The sequence below is a fragment of the Rhinolophus hipposideros genome, assembly GCF_964194185.1.
Source record: "Rhinolophus hipposideros genome assembly, chromosome: 3".
NCBI classification, from domain to species: domain Eukaryota; kingdom Metazoa; phylum Chordata; class Mammalia; order Chiroptera; family Rhinolophidae; genus Rhinolophus; species Rhinolophus hipposideros.
The window spans coordinates 107,419,594-107,437,066 of record NC_138049.1 but is presented as its reverse complement, the minus strand read 5'-3'; the positions used below and the strand labels follow the sequence as shown (position 1 = coordinate 107,437,066).

The 17,473-nt window shown below is 55.0% G+C and overlaps 2 protein-coding genes across 9 annotated transcripts; both read right to left on the bottom strand.

The window, feature by feature from the left end:
• Positions 1 to 2,775: 2,775 nt before the first annotated feature.
• PSORS1C2 (psoriasis susceptibility 1 candidate 2) lies at positions 2,776 to 3,820 on the bottom strand (the record flags this gene model as incomplete). Its single annotated transcript, XM_081044173.1, has 2 exons — positions 2,776 to 3,128; positions 3,766 to 3,820. 2 exons carry the CDS (start codon positions 3,818 to 3,820, stop codon positions 2,776 to 2,778), a joined length of 408 nt encoding a protein of 135 aa, XP_080900299.1.
• Positions 3,821 to 5,580: 1,760 nt separating this feature from the next.
• Positions 5,581 to 17,271, bottom strand: CCHCR1 (coiled-coil alpha-helical rod protein 1). Of its 8 annotated transcripts, none has more exons than XM_081044096.1 (18): positions 17,195 to 17,271; positions 16,065 to 16,131; positions 15,785 to 15,986; positions 14,355 to 14,658; positions 12,147 to 12,310; positions 11,908 to 12,043; positions 11,668 to 11,778; positions 11,346 to 11,495; positions 10,744 to 10,854; positions 10,481 to 10,587; positions 8,217 to 8,329; positions 8,000 to 8,045; positions 7,731 to 7,867; positions 7,440 to 7,628; positions 7,248 to 7,349; positions 6,355 to 6,506; positions 6,089 to 6,251; positions 5,581 to 5,848 (listed from the first exon to the last, which is right to left on the bottom strand). In XM_081044096.1, the coding sequence occupies exons 2-18, from the start codon at positions 16,078 to 16,080 to the stop codon at positions 5,736 to 5,738; spliced, it is 2,316 nt and encodes a 771-aa protein (XP_080900222.1). In that variant the 5' UTR covers positions 16,081 to 16,131; positions 17,195 to 17,271; the 3' UTR covers positions 5,581 to 5,735. The 8 variants fall into 8 exon arrangements, with proteins under 8 accessions (XP_080900222.1, XP_080900223.1, XP_080900219.1 ...); XM_081044097.1 differs by having other exon boundaries at positions 16,065 to 16,179; positions 17,195 to 17,269; XM_081044093.1 differs by lacking the exon at positions 17,195 to 17,271 and adding an exon at positions 16,431 to 16,860.
• Positions 17,272 to 17,473: the final 202 nt, after the last annotated feature.

Genomic DNA, 17,473 nt, shown 5'->3' with positions numbered 1-17,473 from the left:
AAACCTCAGTTTTGCCATTTGTCTCCTGTGTGACCTTGCAGGACTACCTCTCTTGCCTCTGTTTCTCTTTTCTCCAAAACAGTGATAACAATAGGGTTATTGTGCAAATTAAGTGAGAACTTAATCTGTAGGGCATTTGACAACGGTGGCCATACGGCAAATCGCAGTAAAAAGTAGCTGCAATGGTTTGTTGCAAACGGTACTTTGTGTCTTGGGTTGGATTCATTAGAAGCAGATCTTGAGACAAAGATTCAAGTAAAAGGGATTATTAAAAAGTGATGAGGGGCCGGCCCGGTGGCTCAGGCTATTGGAGCTCCATGCTCCTGGCTCTGGGGGCTGCCGGTTCGATTCCCACATGGGCCAGTGGGCTCTCGGCCACAAGGTTGCCAGTTCAACTCCTCAAGTCCCTCGAGGGATGGTGGGCTCCACCCCCTGCAACTAGAAAACGGCGGCTGGACCTGGAGCTGGGCTGCACCCGCCACGGCTAGGACTGAAAGGACAGCAACTTGCTTGAAGAGGGGTTCTGGAAGTGCACACTGTTCCCCAGTGGAGTCCTGTTCTCCTTCCCCAATAAAATTAAAAAAAAAAAAAAGTGATGAGGGTGAGAAGGAGGGAAGGGGAGTGGGGACATGGACCTGGAAAGGAAGCGTAGGCCAAGCAAAGTCTCATGGAGCGTAGCCTGGGCTGAGAGGAATGGGGTAGCCCCATATTTGTCCGTCCATTTAGGCCTGGGTTGGGGGGGCGTCTGGAGGATTGTAGGGGAGACACATTTCCAGGTGCTTCCAGCACTTTTGGCACCTGGCAAAGTCCTGGCAGCCAACATAGGTGAGCTGCGGTGAGTGACAGCACACTGGGAGTCAGTAGGCACCAACATGGTGAAAGCGTCTGAGAAGAAATGTGCAGAACAGTCTCTGCCTCCAAGAGCACGGAGCCTAGGAGGTGAGGACAGCTAGGCCTGAATCAGTGCTTCAGGCAGAGCTGCATCCAGAACGCTGGGGCACAGGGTAGGGGTGGCGAGCGGCGCCTGGAGAAAGGTCACTGACTGCAGGAGAGGAAGGACTGGCAGGCAGCTGGGCACAGCACACAGGAGAGCCGAGGCCAGCGGTGGCTGGAGCACACGTGTGTGGAGGGGGGTCAGGAAAGGATTGCCCCCACCTCCCCGCAGCCTCTGCGCCTACGCCAACGTGTGAAGCCCGGGTCTACCCCTTCCTAGCTGGTCCTTCAGCCACGCACCTGCCGTTCCGACTGCATCCTCTTTCTGGAAGCCTCCCCAGACTAGTCCAGCTCCTGTTTCGTGGGAGATGGGTGGCTTGTTACTGAAATCAGGTGGAAAGGACAACACGGTTCTCTGGCAGATTCATTTTTGGAAGGGGCGTATATATTTGTGAAAACTGATTGTCACGCAGGAGACCCTGCTCGCTGTGCCATTTGTCGTGCGGGGCGTCCAGCGGGGTCTCTGGTCCCGCTCCCCACATAAGAACGCAGGACATGGTGAAACCAAAAAGGAACACCCACAGAGCCATAAGTAGGGGAGTCAAACCAATATATTCTCACTGGCGGCATCCACCTCTGCAATCCGCTCTTGCTAGCCCCCATTCCTTCTGCTAGTGTAGCCACAGCAGTTATATCAGTGGCCAATGGCTCACTGGTTACAGCTGACGGCCAACTAGCCACAACTGATGGTCATCCAATCACAGTTGATGGCCATTTACTACCCGAGCCAGCACCTTTCTATGTGAGGCCGAGAGCCTGGAAACTGTTTTTTGGGGCTTTGTCCCCACACTGATCCCCTTAAAACTTGGTCCTCTCCCAACCCAGGAAAGTAGCTTCTCTCTTTAATGCTGAGGATCCCAGCTGGGAGAAGCAGCTGCCTGCCCACATGCCACCTTTGGTGGGCCCAGCACCAAATTCATCTGGGACTCGGTTTGGAAGACATAGAGAAGGACAAAGTGAGACTGGCCTTTCTGCAGCCAGCCTGGCCTGGTGGAAAGAGCACTGGCTGGTGTCAGAAAAAACACACACACACACAAAAACAAAACAAAAAACAAAACAAAACAAAAATAACTTGGTCCTGCACACATGCCCCTGGAACGTTTTCATGTTTCGCCAGGACTTTGCAAACTATAAGTTATTAAAGAATGAGAATTCTTCAAATAGGGGTCCCAGGATGTAAGAAATGTGGGTCTGAATGTCCTTGTAACTCTAAGAGTTACATTTCCAAACCCCCTTCAGCTGAGCTCCATATCCTGATGCATATGGGCAAGCCAGGAACTCTCCAAGTACTTCCAGATCTCCGTAGGTGTGTGGCTGAGGAGGCCATCTGCGTATTCAAAGACCTAATCACTGGCAAAGAAGGAGCCTAGATTCAAAATTAAGAAAACATGGTTTTTATTTTTCCATTTCATGGAAGCACCATCAGTCTCCTGATGGTTCCCAGCCGTCAGCCACCAGGGGGCAGCAGAAAACACAGAGCGGCCCGCGGGCCAGGAGCTCCAGGGCGGGGACCAGGAAGTGGGAGGCAGGGCCTGGGGACAGGGCTGGACGCTTCGGCGTCAGAGAAAAACGGAGCGGGAAACGTGTGGGCTAAGCACGGATATCAGGAGCGGATAGAAAAATATTGCGAGTGACACATTCCGGGTTCAGAATATAATTGAGGGAATGAGGGAGGGAATCAAGGAGTTAGGCCAAACTGGGAAGAATTCGAGGGAAATCAGAAATCAGAGATGGGCGTGGGTGCACTCTGCCCGGAGGCCCAGGGTGCCTCTGGAGATGCGGTTATCTGTACTCTTCCCTGGGCGGATCAAGGAATGGCTCATCCTGGGGCGGATGGTCCACCTCAGGGGCAGGAGGCCAGGGGTTTTCTGGAGGCTGGGGTCCTGCTGGCCAGGGGTCATCAGGCAGGGGAGGTTGAGGGGGGTCAGTTCTAGGAGGCTCAGGAGGCCAGACTCCAGATTCAGGCAGGTCTCTCCAGGGACGACTGGGGCCTGGAGGGGGAGGGTCCTCAAAGAGAGGGGGTGTCCCTGGCCAAGGCTTACCAGGGATTGGGGCACCCTGAGGCAGTGTTGGGGAGCCCTCCTCTCCAGCCTCTGTGGGTGGGGGGGAGGGGTGGTCTCCACTGCCTGAGATGCCTATAGAGGAGGAAGGAGAACGGTAAGAGGTGGTGAGGGCCAGATCCAGCCCCAGTCCAGCCCCAGACCGAGGGAACGCAGCCCATCTGGGACGGACCGCAGCCTGAGCTGACCCCGCAGACAGAGCTCAGAAGCAACTCTCAAAGAGCTCCCCACATATTTGCAAAATACTGAGGTGATCTTAAAATGACATGGAAACGGTCTTAAACCATTAACTTCATCTTTAAACTGAAAGGACCTCCCCCCCAAATAAGCTCCATCCAACTCTGGTTGGGAACAGCCCATTGGCATGGCCCCAATGCTGGTCTGCAGCCCCCAAATGGTCTCCACCTTGGTCCCATGTGGCACCCAGCCCCCACCTCTACAATGACCTCCACCCTCCTTAACAGCCCTCAGGTCCACACATCTGAATTCTGGTCTGAATCGCCACATGGGTCCACACCCCAAGCAGCAATCACTTATTCTGCACTACACGCCACTCCCACACCCCCTGCACTCTTCCCCTCACACGAATCACCAGCTCCTCCTCCTCCCTATGTATCCAGTTCACTCGTTCCTTCTTAGTGGGCACCCTCCTCTCACCTTGCCCATTCCCCGTCACCCAAAATTGCACTCCTGGCCTCTGTCCCCAGCTCACCTCTGGTGTACAGACCAAGGACCAGGATCCCCAGTAGCTTCCAGCTGAGCATCATGGCTGTTGCCTCGTCCCCAAAGCCAGGGGTGGGCTCAGTCGGGATGCCTGGGGAGCCCAAGAGGCTTTATATGGGAGAGGCGGCGAATCTCTGGGGTGGGGCCAGCCCAGTGACAAAAGGAATCAGAACCTAACTGGTCATACCAGTTTGGAAGGCCCAGCTGATGTGTAACCTCTGAGGTTGGCGTCCCTCAGCTCAGGACCCAGCCAACACAGCATTGGCATTACCAATGACCTGGACCTTGGTCACGCCACCCTTGTTGTCATGTCCTCTTCACACACACCCTGCAGCAATCAGCGCCACCTGTCATCTCCATAACCACACAGACTTCCAGCTTTCATTCCTCGAAGCCACTGAAGTTAAGGAATGGGAGCAACCAGGAGCCGGGAAGCAGTATAATTATAGGGCTGTGGCAGGACAATGGGGTGGGAGGCACAGGGGCCGTCTGTCGGTCCCTTTGAGCACTCCCTCTCTGGGCTCAGAACTTTCACTTGTCTCAGGAACCAAGCAGGCTGCTGTCCAGCATGTGCCTTTTTCAGGCACACAGGGGGCCTCTGAGCAGTGACAACCACCCAGGCTGACTGCATGTGAGGAAGGAAATGAGGACATCCTGATTCCTTCTCCCCACCTCAGACCGGATTCCATCAGTCATGGCCCCGAGGCCCAGGAAGAGGCTGCCTCAGCTCCCAAGCATCCCAGACTTGTCCTCCCTCTGGAATCTCCTCCTGCCCCTTTGGCCCCCTCCCCTGGTCCTTGGCTCCAACTCTGTGCCCACGTCCTTTGCGTCTTAGTTTAAGTCTTGCCTAAGTCTCTCAGGGATCCTACTAGAACTTTCCGTCAGGAAGGACTCCTCTGCCTGCAGGTCTAATGAGCCTCAGAAGTAATGTTCCAAACAGAACCCACTTTCTCCCCAAGTTGTTCCCCACGTGGTCTCTCTGCAGCAGTAAGGGACACCACTGTCCCTCTGTGGCTCACCGCAAAGCCAAACCAGTCCGCGCACCGTGCGGAAGCTCCCTCTCTCCCAGCCTCTCCCCCACCCTCCTAATTGGCCTCTCCATCCTGCCCTACACCTACAACCAGTCCTCTTAAAAACGTAAATCGAATTGTGTGGCTACTTCCCAGTTTAAAAAGTTCTCCGAGGGCTTTCTACCAACTCAGCGTGTCCTGTCTGGCCTCTCGTGGCAGCACCCTCCCTCCTGGCCTCTGGGCTCTGCGCTTGCCGGCTCCCCCCTCACCCCCACCAGACACTCTCCCAATGGCCGCCGCCCTCTGGCTCCTCACCCCTCAGGTCTCAGCACAACATCCCCTCCTCAAAGAAGCTTTTCCTGTCCCCTCACCTGATGCCGTCCTGGCCCACAGTCAGTTTCTATCACTTCACTGACGTTTACTTTCTTTTCATAGCTCTTGTGTGAAATGCTCATCTGTCCATTGTGTCCTCCCCCTAGAATGTAAGCACCCAGGAGCAAGGACCTGCGCATCAAGAGCTAGGACACCACCTGGCTGAGATTCCTGTTGAGGGAGTGAATGTTTCATCTTCCTCACTCCTGGCACTGGTCATCTTCCAGACGGAAAAAGTTTTAAAACAAAAGTAGAGAATAAAGAAAACCTGGAGCTTCTCAAAAAGCTTCCCAAGCAGCCTAAGAAAGGGGTTTTGAAAAAGATGCCATGCAGAGGAAGATGGGACCACCTCTCACATTTCCCGAGAGGGGGCTCCAGGGAGAAGTCCTTGTATTCCCAGAGCGCATGTCCACACAACAGCTCCTACTGTAGTCATCTTTATTAAGTCCCAGAATTCAGACATCTTGGTGGCTGGTGTACCCGAGGGCATCTGGATGGGGCAGGGGACTGAGCTGGTGTCCCCAAACCCCCCTCTCCACCACTCTCCTGGCCCCTGGGCCCCCGAGCTCCAGGTTGCTCAATGGCAGACGGGCGCAGGGGCATTCTGGTTGTCTCCTTGAGCAATAGCTTCCTCTTTGGAAATGGCCTCACTCAGGCCCTGCAGGTCATCAAGCAGCACAGAGAGGGATCCTGGGAAAGAAGACCCCAAAAGATAGGAACCATACAAAAGGCTGTCGTGGTTATGTGCAGAGAACAGGGCTGCCACAGAATAGCAGGGTTATGAGGAAGGAGGTTCTCTGGTCCAAGACAGGTATGGACAAAAGAGGCTGGAGGCCTCCAAGGGTCAGAGAACAATGCACGTGCACTCAAGAGTGTCTGGGCAGAGGCTCCTGAAGCCCCGATCCGCCCCTTCCCACTTAAGACCACTACCTTTTAGGGGCTCCCTGGTGGAGGGCACCACTGCTGGTGCTGAAGAACCTGAAGGCCTAGGGCTGGAGTCCACAGACTTCGCCTTATCCAGCAGGGAAGGAAGAACTGCCAATAATCGCTGCTGCTTGTAACGGGAGAGGAGACCCTCCTGCTGCAAGGTGGCCTGGGAAGGAGAGGGTTAAACACCACCTAGCCCGGGCACAGCCTCCCTCCCTTTCCACACCTCTAGGCCCCAACCAGCCCCAGGGCCCTTCTCGCCTCCCCACCAGCATGAGGTCCTTGTCCCTCTCTAGCTCCTGCAGGCGCTGGGTCAGCCGCAGCCCCTCCTCCTTCCGGGCCTCATCCTGCAGGCGCCTGAGCTCCTGGTTCCGCTCCTTTTCCCGGGTGACTTTGCGCTGGATCTGGCGCAGGGAGACCACTAGGGGGAAACCAGGGCACAGAGGGGACAGGTGTGGGGAAGCCCAGAGGTAGCAAGGCACCATGAAAACAAGACTGGACCAATGGGCAGGATGCTAGGTCCCCAGCTGTGACTCAGGGAAGCCACTTACACTCTGACCCAGTCTCTTCTGTACAGTGGAGAGGTGGCTGACACTCTAGAATCCCGAATCTGGAAACCCGAACTACCTCACCCCCGAACCTTCCCAGAGTTGCTTAGGGGAAATCTGGATAAGGACTGGGTATTAGATTTTCAGTTTCTTAAAGGGTGACAATGGAATTGAGGTTATATAGGAGATCTTCTTCTTTGTGGGAGATGCAGGTCAACAGTCATATGTTTGTAATTCACTTAAAATAATTCCCCAAAAGTGTATATATATCAATGCACGTGTGTAGAGAGCAAATGTGGCAGAAGGTTAACAAGAGCTGCATCGAGTTAGAGGAGGCATGTGAGTATCAGCACATGACTCTAACTTGTCTAGGTGTTTGAAATTTTTCCTAATAAAAAGCTGTCGATAATCATTGCTGGCAGACATCAGAGGGGCTTCTGGGGCCCCCGGGCTGGTCACTTGCTCTGGGTGCTGCCATGTGGGTGTGTCTGCCACCTGAGAACTCAGCTGTGCCATTAACTGCATACTTCAAAGAAAGTTTTACAAACGCTTTTTAAAATGCCCTTGTCTCCGCACTTCTCCCTGGAAACCCACGTCCACCCTGCAAACCTCACCGGCCTTCGCATGCTCCCTCCGAGCCTCATTCAGTCTCCTTTCTGTTTCCGAGAGCTGTTCCCGCAGCCGAGTTTCCACTTCAGCCACCTTCTCTTGCAGAGCTGGGGTGAAGGTGCAGAGGGGTGTGTGGGGGAGATGTGGAGCGTGGTCCCGCCCACCCTCTGAGGCACCCCGTTTCCCCTCCCGCACACCTTGCCCATAGAGCTCCTGCTGCTGGGTCAGCTCCTGGCGCAGACTGGCGGCCTCCTCTGTGCTCTCCTGCTGGCCTTGGCGAGCGGCTTCCAGCTGCAGCCCCACACTGGCCAGGGACTCCTGGGTCTGCTGCAGCTCCCGCTCCAGCTGCTGGGCGACCTCACTCAGCTGCTGCCGCTCTGCCTCCCCTGGGAAGGGGTGACACTCACTCGGCCCATCCACGCCCTAGACCCCAGCTCTTCCCTCCTCACCCCCAGTGCACCCGACTGTGACCCCAGGACCAGGCGAACCTTGCTCCCGGGCGCGGCCCACCTCCTGCTGGAGGATATGGGCACTCAGCTGCAGTTCTGTGTCCAGGCGATTCCGTTCTTCCCGCAGCTGCTCCAACTCAAGGCTCACGTCCACAGTTGGTGGGGGTGGGGGGCAGCTGATGGGGAGAAACCGACTGGGGGAGATCACCCAGCTGCCTGGCCCCTAAGCCCCCTCCCTCCTCAGTCCTATTATTTTGGGTCCCAGCAACTAACACCTTAAAGACCCACCACTGTCCCCCGAACTTCACCTTTCCTGGCGCAGCTGAGCAAGGGTCAGTTTTCGAGCCATCAGGCCTGGGGGAGAAAAGGCGGCAGCACCAGGCTGATGAGTGTGCGGAGAAGGAAAGGAGACTGGGGGGCGGGGGGGTGTAAGGGAAAGAGACGCATGGATAGATGAGAAGCAGCGGGATGGGTATGGGATGAGGGCTGGGGCTCTCAGGGCACACTGGCAGTCACCCTACCCACCCTGAATGGTGTGGACCTTGCGGACGGCATAGCTGACTCTGCTGCTGAGGCTGGGCAGCCGGGCTGCAGCCCGCTCCACCTCGGCCATGGTGCTCTGGAGCCAGGTCTGAAAGCTGGAGGACGTACAAGGTCATGACCCTCCCACCCCACCTCACTCCCAAAAGGACTTGGCATGCCTTGTAGGGACAACTCCCTCTACCTGTACCGCTATGGGGAAAGCAGGCAAGGGGAATCAGAGCGGGGAAGAGAGAAGCTGAAGCCAAAGGTTGGGGCCCCACCTCTGTGCACTGCCAGTAGGGCTGAGCTCCTCAGCCAATAAAAACAGAAAACCTGAGGGCTTATGCCCTTAGTGACTGGCAGATAAAAATGATCCAGTTGCTCATAAGAAAAGCACAGCTATTCCTGGTCCCAAAACCTACAGTAAGCTTCTCATCTGGGTCCTAGCGATCAGTACCTTTAATAACAGTCCTGCAGGAAAACAATGAGGTTCACGGGCCAGACCTAATCTGGACCCAGGTGCCACAACACTGTAAAGGGCTGAGTAAAAACGACTCTGCGGAGCCAACATGAGTGCTCGGCAGGCTGGCTAGTCGCTGGCTGAGTTAGCCTTGTCCACCTGCAGGCCCCTGGACGCCTCTCCAGGTTTGGGGACTCTCCTGGCACATGTGCCACGTTTGGGGGGTGTGAACTTACGTGCATTTTTCTAAAGAACAAAGCCCATAGCTCCCACCAGCTTTCTGAGGGGCCCTTGCCCAAAGCAGGCGTGAAACGACTATGTATCTTTTCATGCAAGCTTCAAAGCTTATTTTTCCCAGCCTGTTTTTTGATCACTATTATGCATCAGAGATCAAAGTTATCCCCTCCAACAAGGGACGAGTCTCTGACACTAGTGAAGGTCAGTGCGCGGCTTTATCAGCTAGCTGTGCCCAAAGCAGGACAGAGTGGCTCACAAAAGCCAAGAAGCCTAAACAGGTCCCCGGGGAGGGCCAGGGCAGCATCTAGGGGCCGGGCTGGAACCCCTCAGGGAGTCCAAGTAAACAAGCGGAGGACAACGGCTGGAGGCTGTGTCCCAGCGGCACAGCGAGGCCACTTTCACCTGAAAATTGTCTGAATGGGTGCTTCCAGCCCCTTCTGTGGCTCTCATTAAAGCCATTTTCTGATAAGGTGTCCAAGCCATCTAGACACTCTCTAACAAGAGACAACAGACTGAGCTTGGGCTGTTTCACACCTTCTGTACTTTTTGGCAACAGGTCACTAGCAAGAACCATTTCAGTGGTGTCCTGGCACCAAAGTAAAACCCTAGGCACAGCATATCTTACTGTTCTCCTGGAGGTAGGATCACGTGGATGGACTGGGGGCGGTGGCTCATCCTAACTAGCCTCTCTAATTCCTTGCGTGTCTGAAATCTTTCATCAATCTTTTTTCACTTCAGTGGATCCTTTGTTGTATATTGTTTTACTTTCATCACTTTTTAAAGTTAAACTAGTCCCCAAGGTACAAATCCAACAGAAGGGGTCGGTGGGCAAGGACCCATCCTGCACCACAATTTTGTTAAACCAATTATGTGATCAGTCAACAAGAGCCATGTGGTAACGGTAAGCATTTACAGAGTGCAGGCGACAAGCCAGGCCCTGTGCTAAGTGCTCTGCATGGCCCAGGTGCCCCAAGGACCAAGGCTGAGGGGAGATGTTCCCAGCCCAGAGAAGCTTGAGTTTCTCGTTAGAGGTCTTTCTAAAGGTTATATAAGGAAACACCTAGAAGCTGGTACAAGAAACACAGGCTTGTAATTGATTAAGAAGGAAATTCATACGTTTCATACAGAATGCCTGTAAGCTGGTAAAAGTGTACAGCTTTAAAAATAAATAGATAAAATGTTTTTCCAAGTAAAACTGTGAAGAGAGAAAGAAAAGACCGAGTATCCACACTCCCCATCCTCGAACAACTCTGAAGGTGGGGGTCCTCGCAGGTGCTCCATTAGCTCCGGCTGCTCCTGGACCAGGCTGCAGCAAGGCGTGCTGCCTCAGCTCCGGCCAAACACACAGGGGAAGTCCTACCAAATGACCCTGCTGTGAGCGTGGAGGGCTGCCCCAGGAAAAACAAGCACAGGAGGTTTTACAGGCGAAATACCTCTGCCCTGCTCCTCCAATGGCCAGCTTTCCAGCCCCTCTTGCCTGAGTTCTTAAACTCCAAGGTGCCCGGGAGCCTGGGGAAGCAGGAACACTACCCCCGCCCCCCTGCCCTCCCACACCCCCCATCCCTGACACCTGCTGACGGCACTGGCCACGAGCTTCTGCTGCTCCTCAGCCATGGCTGTCTGCTGCTGCCGCCGGCGCCAGGCCTCCTGGGCACGGCTCAGCTCCATGTGCAGGGCCTAGAAGGGTGCCATGAAGAACAGGGTCCCTCCCCAGCTCGGCCCACAGACCCAGCCCGCTGGGTTTCCCAGCCGGCCCCTGGCCTTTGCCCGCCCCTGGCCTCTGCCCGCCCTTAGCCTCTGCCTGCCCCTGGCCTCTGCCCGCCTGACACTGACCTTGGCGCCAACACGCTCCACCTCCACCTCTGCAGCTTTGTCCTCCAGGGAGCGCTGCAGGATGGCCTGCTCCTGGCTCTGGACTGTGGCTCTTTCCTGGAGCTCTGCCACCTGGGGGAGGGCAGGAGGCAGGGCACTGAGGGGCAGGTGCAGAGGTCTCTGAAAGAACACCATGCAGGGAGACCACAAGTGTGGGTTCCTGAGAATGGAAACCAAGGTTTCCTTCCAAAAGCTTGTTTCATGTGCCCACACCTTGAGGAACTGCCCTGTGACCCACAAGGACCTGCACATGCCACCTCCTCCAAGAGGCCATCCCTGAGCATCCTGCCTGAGGCTGCCCCCCCACCCCCGCAGTGTCACGTGATCGTTCACCTTTTTCTTCACAGCTCACATAACGACCTGACCTTACCTAATCGTCTGCTTGCCTATTGTGCAGATATCTGCTCCAGAACCTAAGCTCATGAGAGCAGGTACTTGTTTTTGTTCAGGGCTATGTTCCCAGCACGTGGTAACCACGCAATAGTATTTGTTGAATAAATGCCATCCCTTATGTAAAGAGCAAGTTGGGGTGAAGAACATGGGAAGAAAGGGCGACGGGTGACCTGTCCCTTCAGCTGCTCCACACACGCTCTGTGCTCCAGCTCCTGGGCCTTCAGCTGCACCATCAGGGCAAACACCTTCTCCCGCCAGCACTGCAGCAGGGCCTGGCACTTCCTGCTGAACTCAGGCTCCAGGGAATCTGAAGGCTGAACCTTCGGGGTGGAGGACGGGGACAGTGTGGGCTCTTGGGGGAGCAGAGGATGGAGGCAGCATTTCGGTTTCTCCCTGTGCTGCCCAAGCAGCAGGAGCCGCAGCAAGTTCAGGGAAGGAAAGCCCTCCACCCTCCCTGCCCCCCCCCCCAACAAACAGGGAGGCCCGGTCTACCTTCCTGGCCAGCTCCTGCTCCTGCAGGGACAGGATGTGTGTCAGGCTCTGCACACGCACCTCCAGCAGTCCCGCTGTCTTGTGCAGGCCGGCCCGGTCCTCCTGCAAGTGCTGCCAGCAGGAGAGAGGCCTGTTTGCACCCTCAGGGGACGCTGCTCTCCCCAGGGGCGACCCCTCCCCCGGGATCCTGGCCTCCCGCCCCACCCCCACCCCCTACACATGCACCCTACACTTTCTCACCTGCACGGTTTCTAGAAGCTCCTGTCGCTCAGACTCCCACGTCTGGCTGTGGACCTCAGGAGGTACTTGTTCCCCTACATATCTCCTTAGATTCTCAACCAAGGTCACCTGAGCCTCCAAGTCTTCTTGGGTTTTGCTAGTATTAGGGTGGAAATAGGGTACCATCAGCGGGGCACCCTGGAGACCCTCCCCACCCACCAATCTCTGGGCCCGCCTCGGGGTCCCCACACCCCACGTACTTGAGCTGCTTCCGCAGCAGCTCGGCCTCCTTCTGGGCCGCAGCCAGCTCCTTAGCTTCCCCTGCCCTCCGGGTCTCCAGACTACTCAGAGACTTCTCCAAGCCCTCAGCTTTGCTGGTCAGACTGGAAAGAGCCTCCTGGTGAGCCTGTGTCAAGGAGGAGAGCTGCGAAGGGAGAGGGCTCAGCAGGAGCTGGCTCACTCCCACATCCAGGCTTTCCAAATCCGCCCTGCTTTGGCCTTGTCCCCTCCCACTTTCTGTGACCTCAGACAACCCAACGCATCACCCCACTGAGCACAGCAAATGGAGACAGTCCCTGGTGCCTTACTCCCCCCATCACTTTCCAATCCATCAGCAGTTCCGGTCAGGTCTCGGGAAATCATACCTTCACTTCTCTCCACCTCCGCTGCCACCAGCCTGATGTACGCCACCCTCGTCTCAGGCCTGGACAACGGCAGCAATCTCCTAACCAGGCTTAGAAACCTCCAGTGGCTCACCATGGCATTCCAACAAAACCCAGGCCTTCCCTCAGCCTGCGACACCCGCTGTGCCCTGGCCTCTGCCCACTTCTCTGAGCCCGTCTCCTATCACTCTCCCGCTTACCCAGCTGCTCAGATTCAGGGGTGAGGGGGCACACGTCACCTCCTCGGGAAGGCCGCCCTGGGCCCTCCAATCCCTGCCCACCATCACTCAGTCCTGTAGCCTGTTCCTGTCCTTCCAGCACTTATCATCTGAGATGACCTTAGTGTGTGTGTGTGTGTGTGTGTGTGTGTGTGTGCTTACTGTCTGCCACACCCCTTTCAAAAGGAAGTTCTAGGAAGGTACAAATCTTGTCCTTTTCCTACTGCACCTCGAACAGTGGTAAGGGTGCTGGGGACACTGGAGGGGTCATGGGACAGGGGTGGGGGGGTGGGGGGGAAGGGGAAGGAGGGAGGCTGCTGCCCTCATTTCCAGTCTGTCGTCCACTCCCTGCACTATTTCCATACCACAGTCAGAGTCGTCTTTTTGGACATAAATCACAAAACTGGCCTTTTGAGATGTAAAATACAAATCCCATCACATCACTTTCCCGTTTCACTAGCTGCTGTTCTTCAGATAAAGTTCTATGTGGGCCCTGAGGTCCTGCAATCACACCACCGCCCAGAGCCCTCTCGTCTCCTGCATTCAAGGCTCTCAGGCCCCCTCCTGTCACACGTGCTGGCCACTGGCACACCAGCTCCCACAGCAACCCAACCAGTCTCCTCACCAGCCAGCTCTTATTCTGCATAAATGTCAACTTATCATTAAGCATCTTTTATGAATCTAAAGGCATTTACATTTGTCTTTGACTATCTCCTTTGTCCATTTTTTAACTGGATGGCTCTGTTTCCTTTGTCAGTTTCTAGGCACACATTACACAGTGGAGGTATTAGCCGCTTCCTGTGATTTTAGCTGTGACTACTCGTATTCCTTTCTAGTTTATCATTTGTCCTTTAATTTTACTTTTATTTTGTCACTCCTAAGTTTAGTATCAGAAAGTCAATGTACCAATCTTTTTTTAATGGTTCAGAATTTTGATTCACGCATAAAAACCGTCCGTATTCTGAAGTTACAGAGGAATTCACCCAGGTTTTCCTTCAGTATCTTTATGGTTTCATTTCTTAACTAGGATAGCCTTCCTTAACTCCCCTACCAGGTTAGGGCTCCCTTGTCCTTCAGGGCACTTCTCCCAATTGCAATTAACTAGGACTAAATCAAGTGCGGAATGTGTGTGTCCCCACTAGGCTGTCAGCCCCACTCACAAGGGCAAGGACTCGGGCTGATGTGCTCACCGTGGAGTCCTGGCTCTGATCTCAGGGATGGCAGAGTAAGCTCTGATAAGTGCTTACCAACTGAACAATCTCCCCTTCCCAGCCCACCTCAGGACCCTACTCCTCCACCCCGCTGCCCCTAATGCTCCCAGATGAATCGGGTAGCCAGAGTAAAGTAGGAAGACAAAGTACTCCCTACTGGAAGGGGAAGGAGGGCTTCAGGTGTGGGAGGTGTCCTGAGGAAAAGTGCAGTCTGAGTAAGAGCAAACACCCAAGGTCTCCCTCTTTCCAGGTCATATTTTATCGTCTTCACCATCTTCTCATCACCCCACTGCTTTTCTCTGATTCCTGCTCTCTGCTGGGAAATCACTGCCCAGTTTCCCACTATGAAGCTGAGCCCTTCCCACCCCCACATTCACCTGCTCCTGGTGCAGCCTCTGAATCTCCTCCAGCTCCCGCTGGCTCCCCTCTTCCAGGTTCTTCCGGACAACATCGGCCCCAGCCAAGGCAGCACGCAGGCCCTCGGCCTCAGCTCGGCCGGCCCTCTCCGCCCGTGCCAGAGCCTCCAGCTCCAGGGCCTGGGCCTCCAGCCTCATCTTCTGCTGCAGCGAGGTCTCCCGCAGGACCCGGGCCTCCTCTTCTAGCCGCCGCAGCTCTTGCAGCTGCCAAGAGATCAGCTCAGCCTGCTGGCTCAGGGCCTGTGACCCCTGCTGCTCCACGGACCTTCAAAGACAGGTTAGCACAGGTGAGACCTATCTCCAAGGCTGGGAAGGTGGCCAAGAGCATAAATGGAGACAGAAGATGAGATCCCTCTGCTCCCATGTGGGGAGACGGGGGAATGAAGCTGGGCCAGGGGATCTCTGCATTTCCATCACCCTCGTCATCCATGGAGGCCCTACTAAGCATATAAGGTCCAGTGCCGGGGCTCAAAGGACCTAAAGGCTGGAGGAGATCATGGAACATGGCCTCTAGAGAGCTACACACAAGGCTGTGTTAAACATGAAATGTGCACGTCATTAGTCCACACATTCTGAATTAGAGAGGTTGGAAGTACATGCAGAGACTTATGAATTCTGATTTAAGGTCAAGGTAAAGTCTGAGGGAGATGAGGAGAGAGAGAGCCCACGGCTCTACTGGTGTCACATAAAGTTACAACATGGCAGCTTATAACATGGCTGTTGGCACTGCTCCCGCACTGGGGCCCAGAATCACAGGATTTTTTAAATTTTTTTTTAAGCAGGGAACTATAGCCTAGAGAAATTAAGTGACTGGCCAAAGGACCCCTAGCTGGTGCCAAACGAGGAACAGGGTGTTTCTGTCTCCTGACACCCACTGCAGTGCTCCCCCTTCGTCATCATGCTCCTCCCTATTTGATGGGGTCCGAGGGAGCGCTGTCTCCAATCCCACTCTAGAGCACAATGGCAGAATGGCATTCTAATACATTTGGGAAAAGACACACATGAAACAAGAATAAGAATCTTTACAGACAACACACTGACAAATAGCACAGTCAGCTCCAGCAGCCTGTGCTCCATCAGGATGAATCCATCTAGCAGTCCAGTTTGAACTTCTTCCCCTTGCTTTGTATATCATGCTTATTACGATTAGCTGTTGGTCAATCGGTCTCTTCCCATCGGACTTGAAATTCTTTGATATCAGGATTTCTCCTATTCATTTTTGTTATCCCCATCCCTATCGTCTAGCATGCTGCCTTATTACTTATGCGTTGCAGGCACCAATTATTGCTTACGGAAAAATGAACAAATTACCAAACTAAGGTATGAAATTTCAGTAAGCAAGGGTCACTGGCAAGCCAGCCTGAGAAAACAGTTTGACAGCGGACCCCTACCTGCCTCTCTGCCCTGGCTCCTGCCCATCGCCAGAAACATCCCGTTCCCAAATGATCATTGGAGGTTTCTGGTTGTCTGGCCACCTCTCTGAGACATCTTGATGGGCCAAGGGAATGTCTGAGACCCAGGTGGGAGCCATTCTTGGTTTGGTAGGAAGGGGCCGCGCTTGAAAGTGGGATGGGGGAATGAGCCCAGTGGAACCTGAGGAATCACAAGGACAGAGATGGTCAGTTTCCCAGGAAGAGACAATCACCAGTCCCCTTGCCAGGTCCCACTGACCTGAAGGTCGAAACATCTCCACATTATTTGAAGTCTCTAGATTCTGTGTCCAGCCATCTATGTTCCCCTGGACAATCGGAGAAACAAGGGCACTCCAACTCAATTTTCAGGCCACCTTCCAAAGAGAAAACCCCTAAAATAACAGTCATTATCCTTAAATAAGAGCCATGTCCACCAGGCTCTAAGCTCCTCTTTTTCTACTTCCTGGAAAGAAGTAGTAAATACCCGAAGATCATTTGCTTCACCCAACCTGGTCCCTGATAGAAGTGGGGCAATAACCATGCGATGGAGGGAATTTACTGAAACAAGCTAAGAGGGAGCGCTTAGGCTTTACTCAAACTTTTCAGGTCTGGGTAGTGCCTTTACCCTCCTCCTCAGGTTTCTATAGTCTCTGCCATTCTTGGTTGGAGGTGTGCGGTGCCGGGGCTGCGAGCCCAGTCTCCAGAGTTCTGTCCATGGCTCAGCGAGGCCTTGGGGAGGCCCATCCAGACACCACCAAGCCATGACTCCTGGGTCCTTCCCTATCAAAGCGCTGGCCCAAGCTGACCCCGGATGAACGTGGCCACATGTAGGCAGGGCGCCTCCCAGAACCCCTGGGCATCCAGGCAGCCTAGATCCCTTGGCAGAAAAGCCAGCTTCCTGACATCTCACGCAAACCCTTCCAGCAACTTCCGCTTAGTTTCTCTATTCCCTTAACTTCCATTCCTGCCACCCACCCTCCTCTCTTCAGCGTCTTAGAGCACAGCGAGGGCTCTTCAGGGTCTCCCAGCCTCCCACCCAAATTCACCCACTTTTCCCTCGATCTAGGATTCCTAGCCCGCTCCCACCCTCCATCCGAATCTGCCTTTTCCTTGAATTACTCTGCTCCCTCTCTCTCACCTTCACCTCTCAGCTCAACAGCCTCCTCTCGCCTCCCTACTCCAGCTGGCTCAGTCCGTTCCCCTTCACTCGGCCAGACAGCCCTGAGTCTCCACCCCCGCCATACCCGCGCGCTAAGGCTGTTCTGACCCCCTTATCTGTTCCTTTACCTGGCGCCTGTGCCCCTCCTCCCCCACGGGGCCCTGACCCCACCCCACACCCCGTCTCACCCCTTCCCGCCCCCAACTGACTCTTCCCGAAGGCCCCCTCACCTAGCGCCAGAACCCCCTTTGCCCCTTCGCCACGCCCCCTACACCTCGCTCCGGCGCTGGCCTCCGCCCCTGACCGCGCCTGCGCAGAGGAGACCCATTGGAGGGCCGCTCAAAAACCGGAAGTGGGGGAGCGGGGAAGACACACACGCAGGCGCAGTGGTGTCTAAAGCCCTGCCCAATTACCACGCTGGGGCACCTCCGCGCCCTGGCGGCTCCTCCTAACTCCCGGAACCCGGGAAAACTTGTGAACTAATCAGAAAAAGGGGTAGGCGGGACAAC

What these genes read in the sequence shown, in the direction of transcription:
- CCHCR1 (XM_081044092.1), bottom strand. Translation starts at nt 16,568, where the DNA reads ATGGCTTGGTGGTGTCTGGATGGGCCTCCCCAAGGCCTCGCTGAGCCA. An exon ending in CAAGGTCCACACCATTCAGG is followed by an intron (nt 8,046 to 8,216) that starts GTGGGTAGGGTG and finishes TTTCTCCCCCAG; the next exon opens with GCCTGATGGCTCGAAAACTG. An exon ending in GAGGGAGCATGCGAAGGCCG is followed by an intron (nt 6,507 to 7,247) that starts GTGAGGTTTGCA and finishes GTTTCCCCCTAG; the next exon opens with TGGTCTCCCTGCGCCAGATC.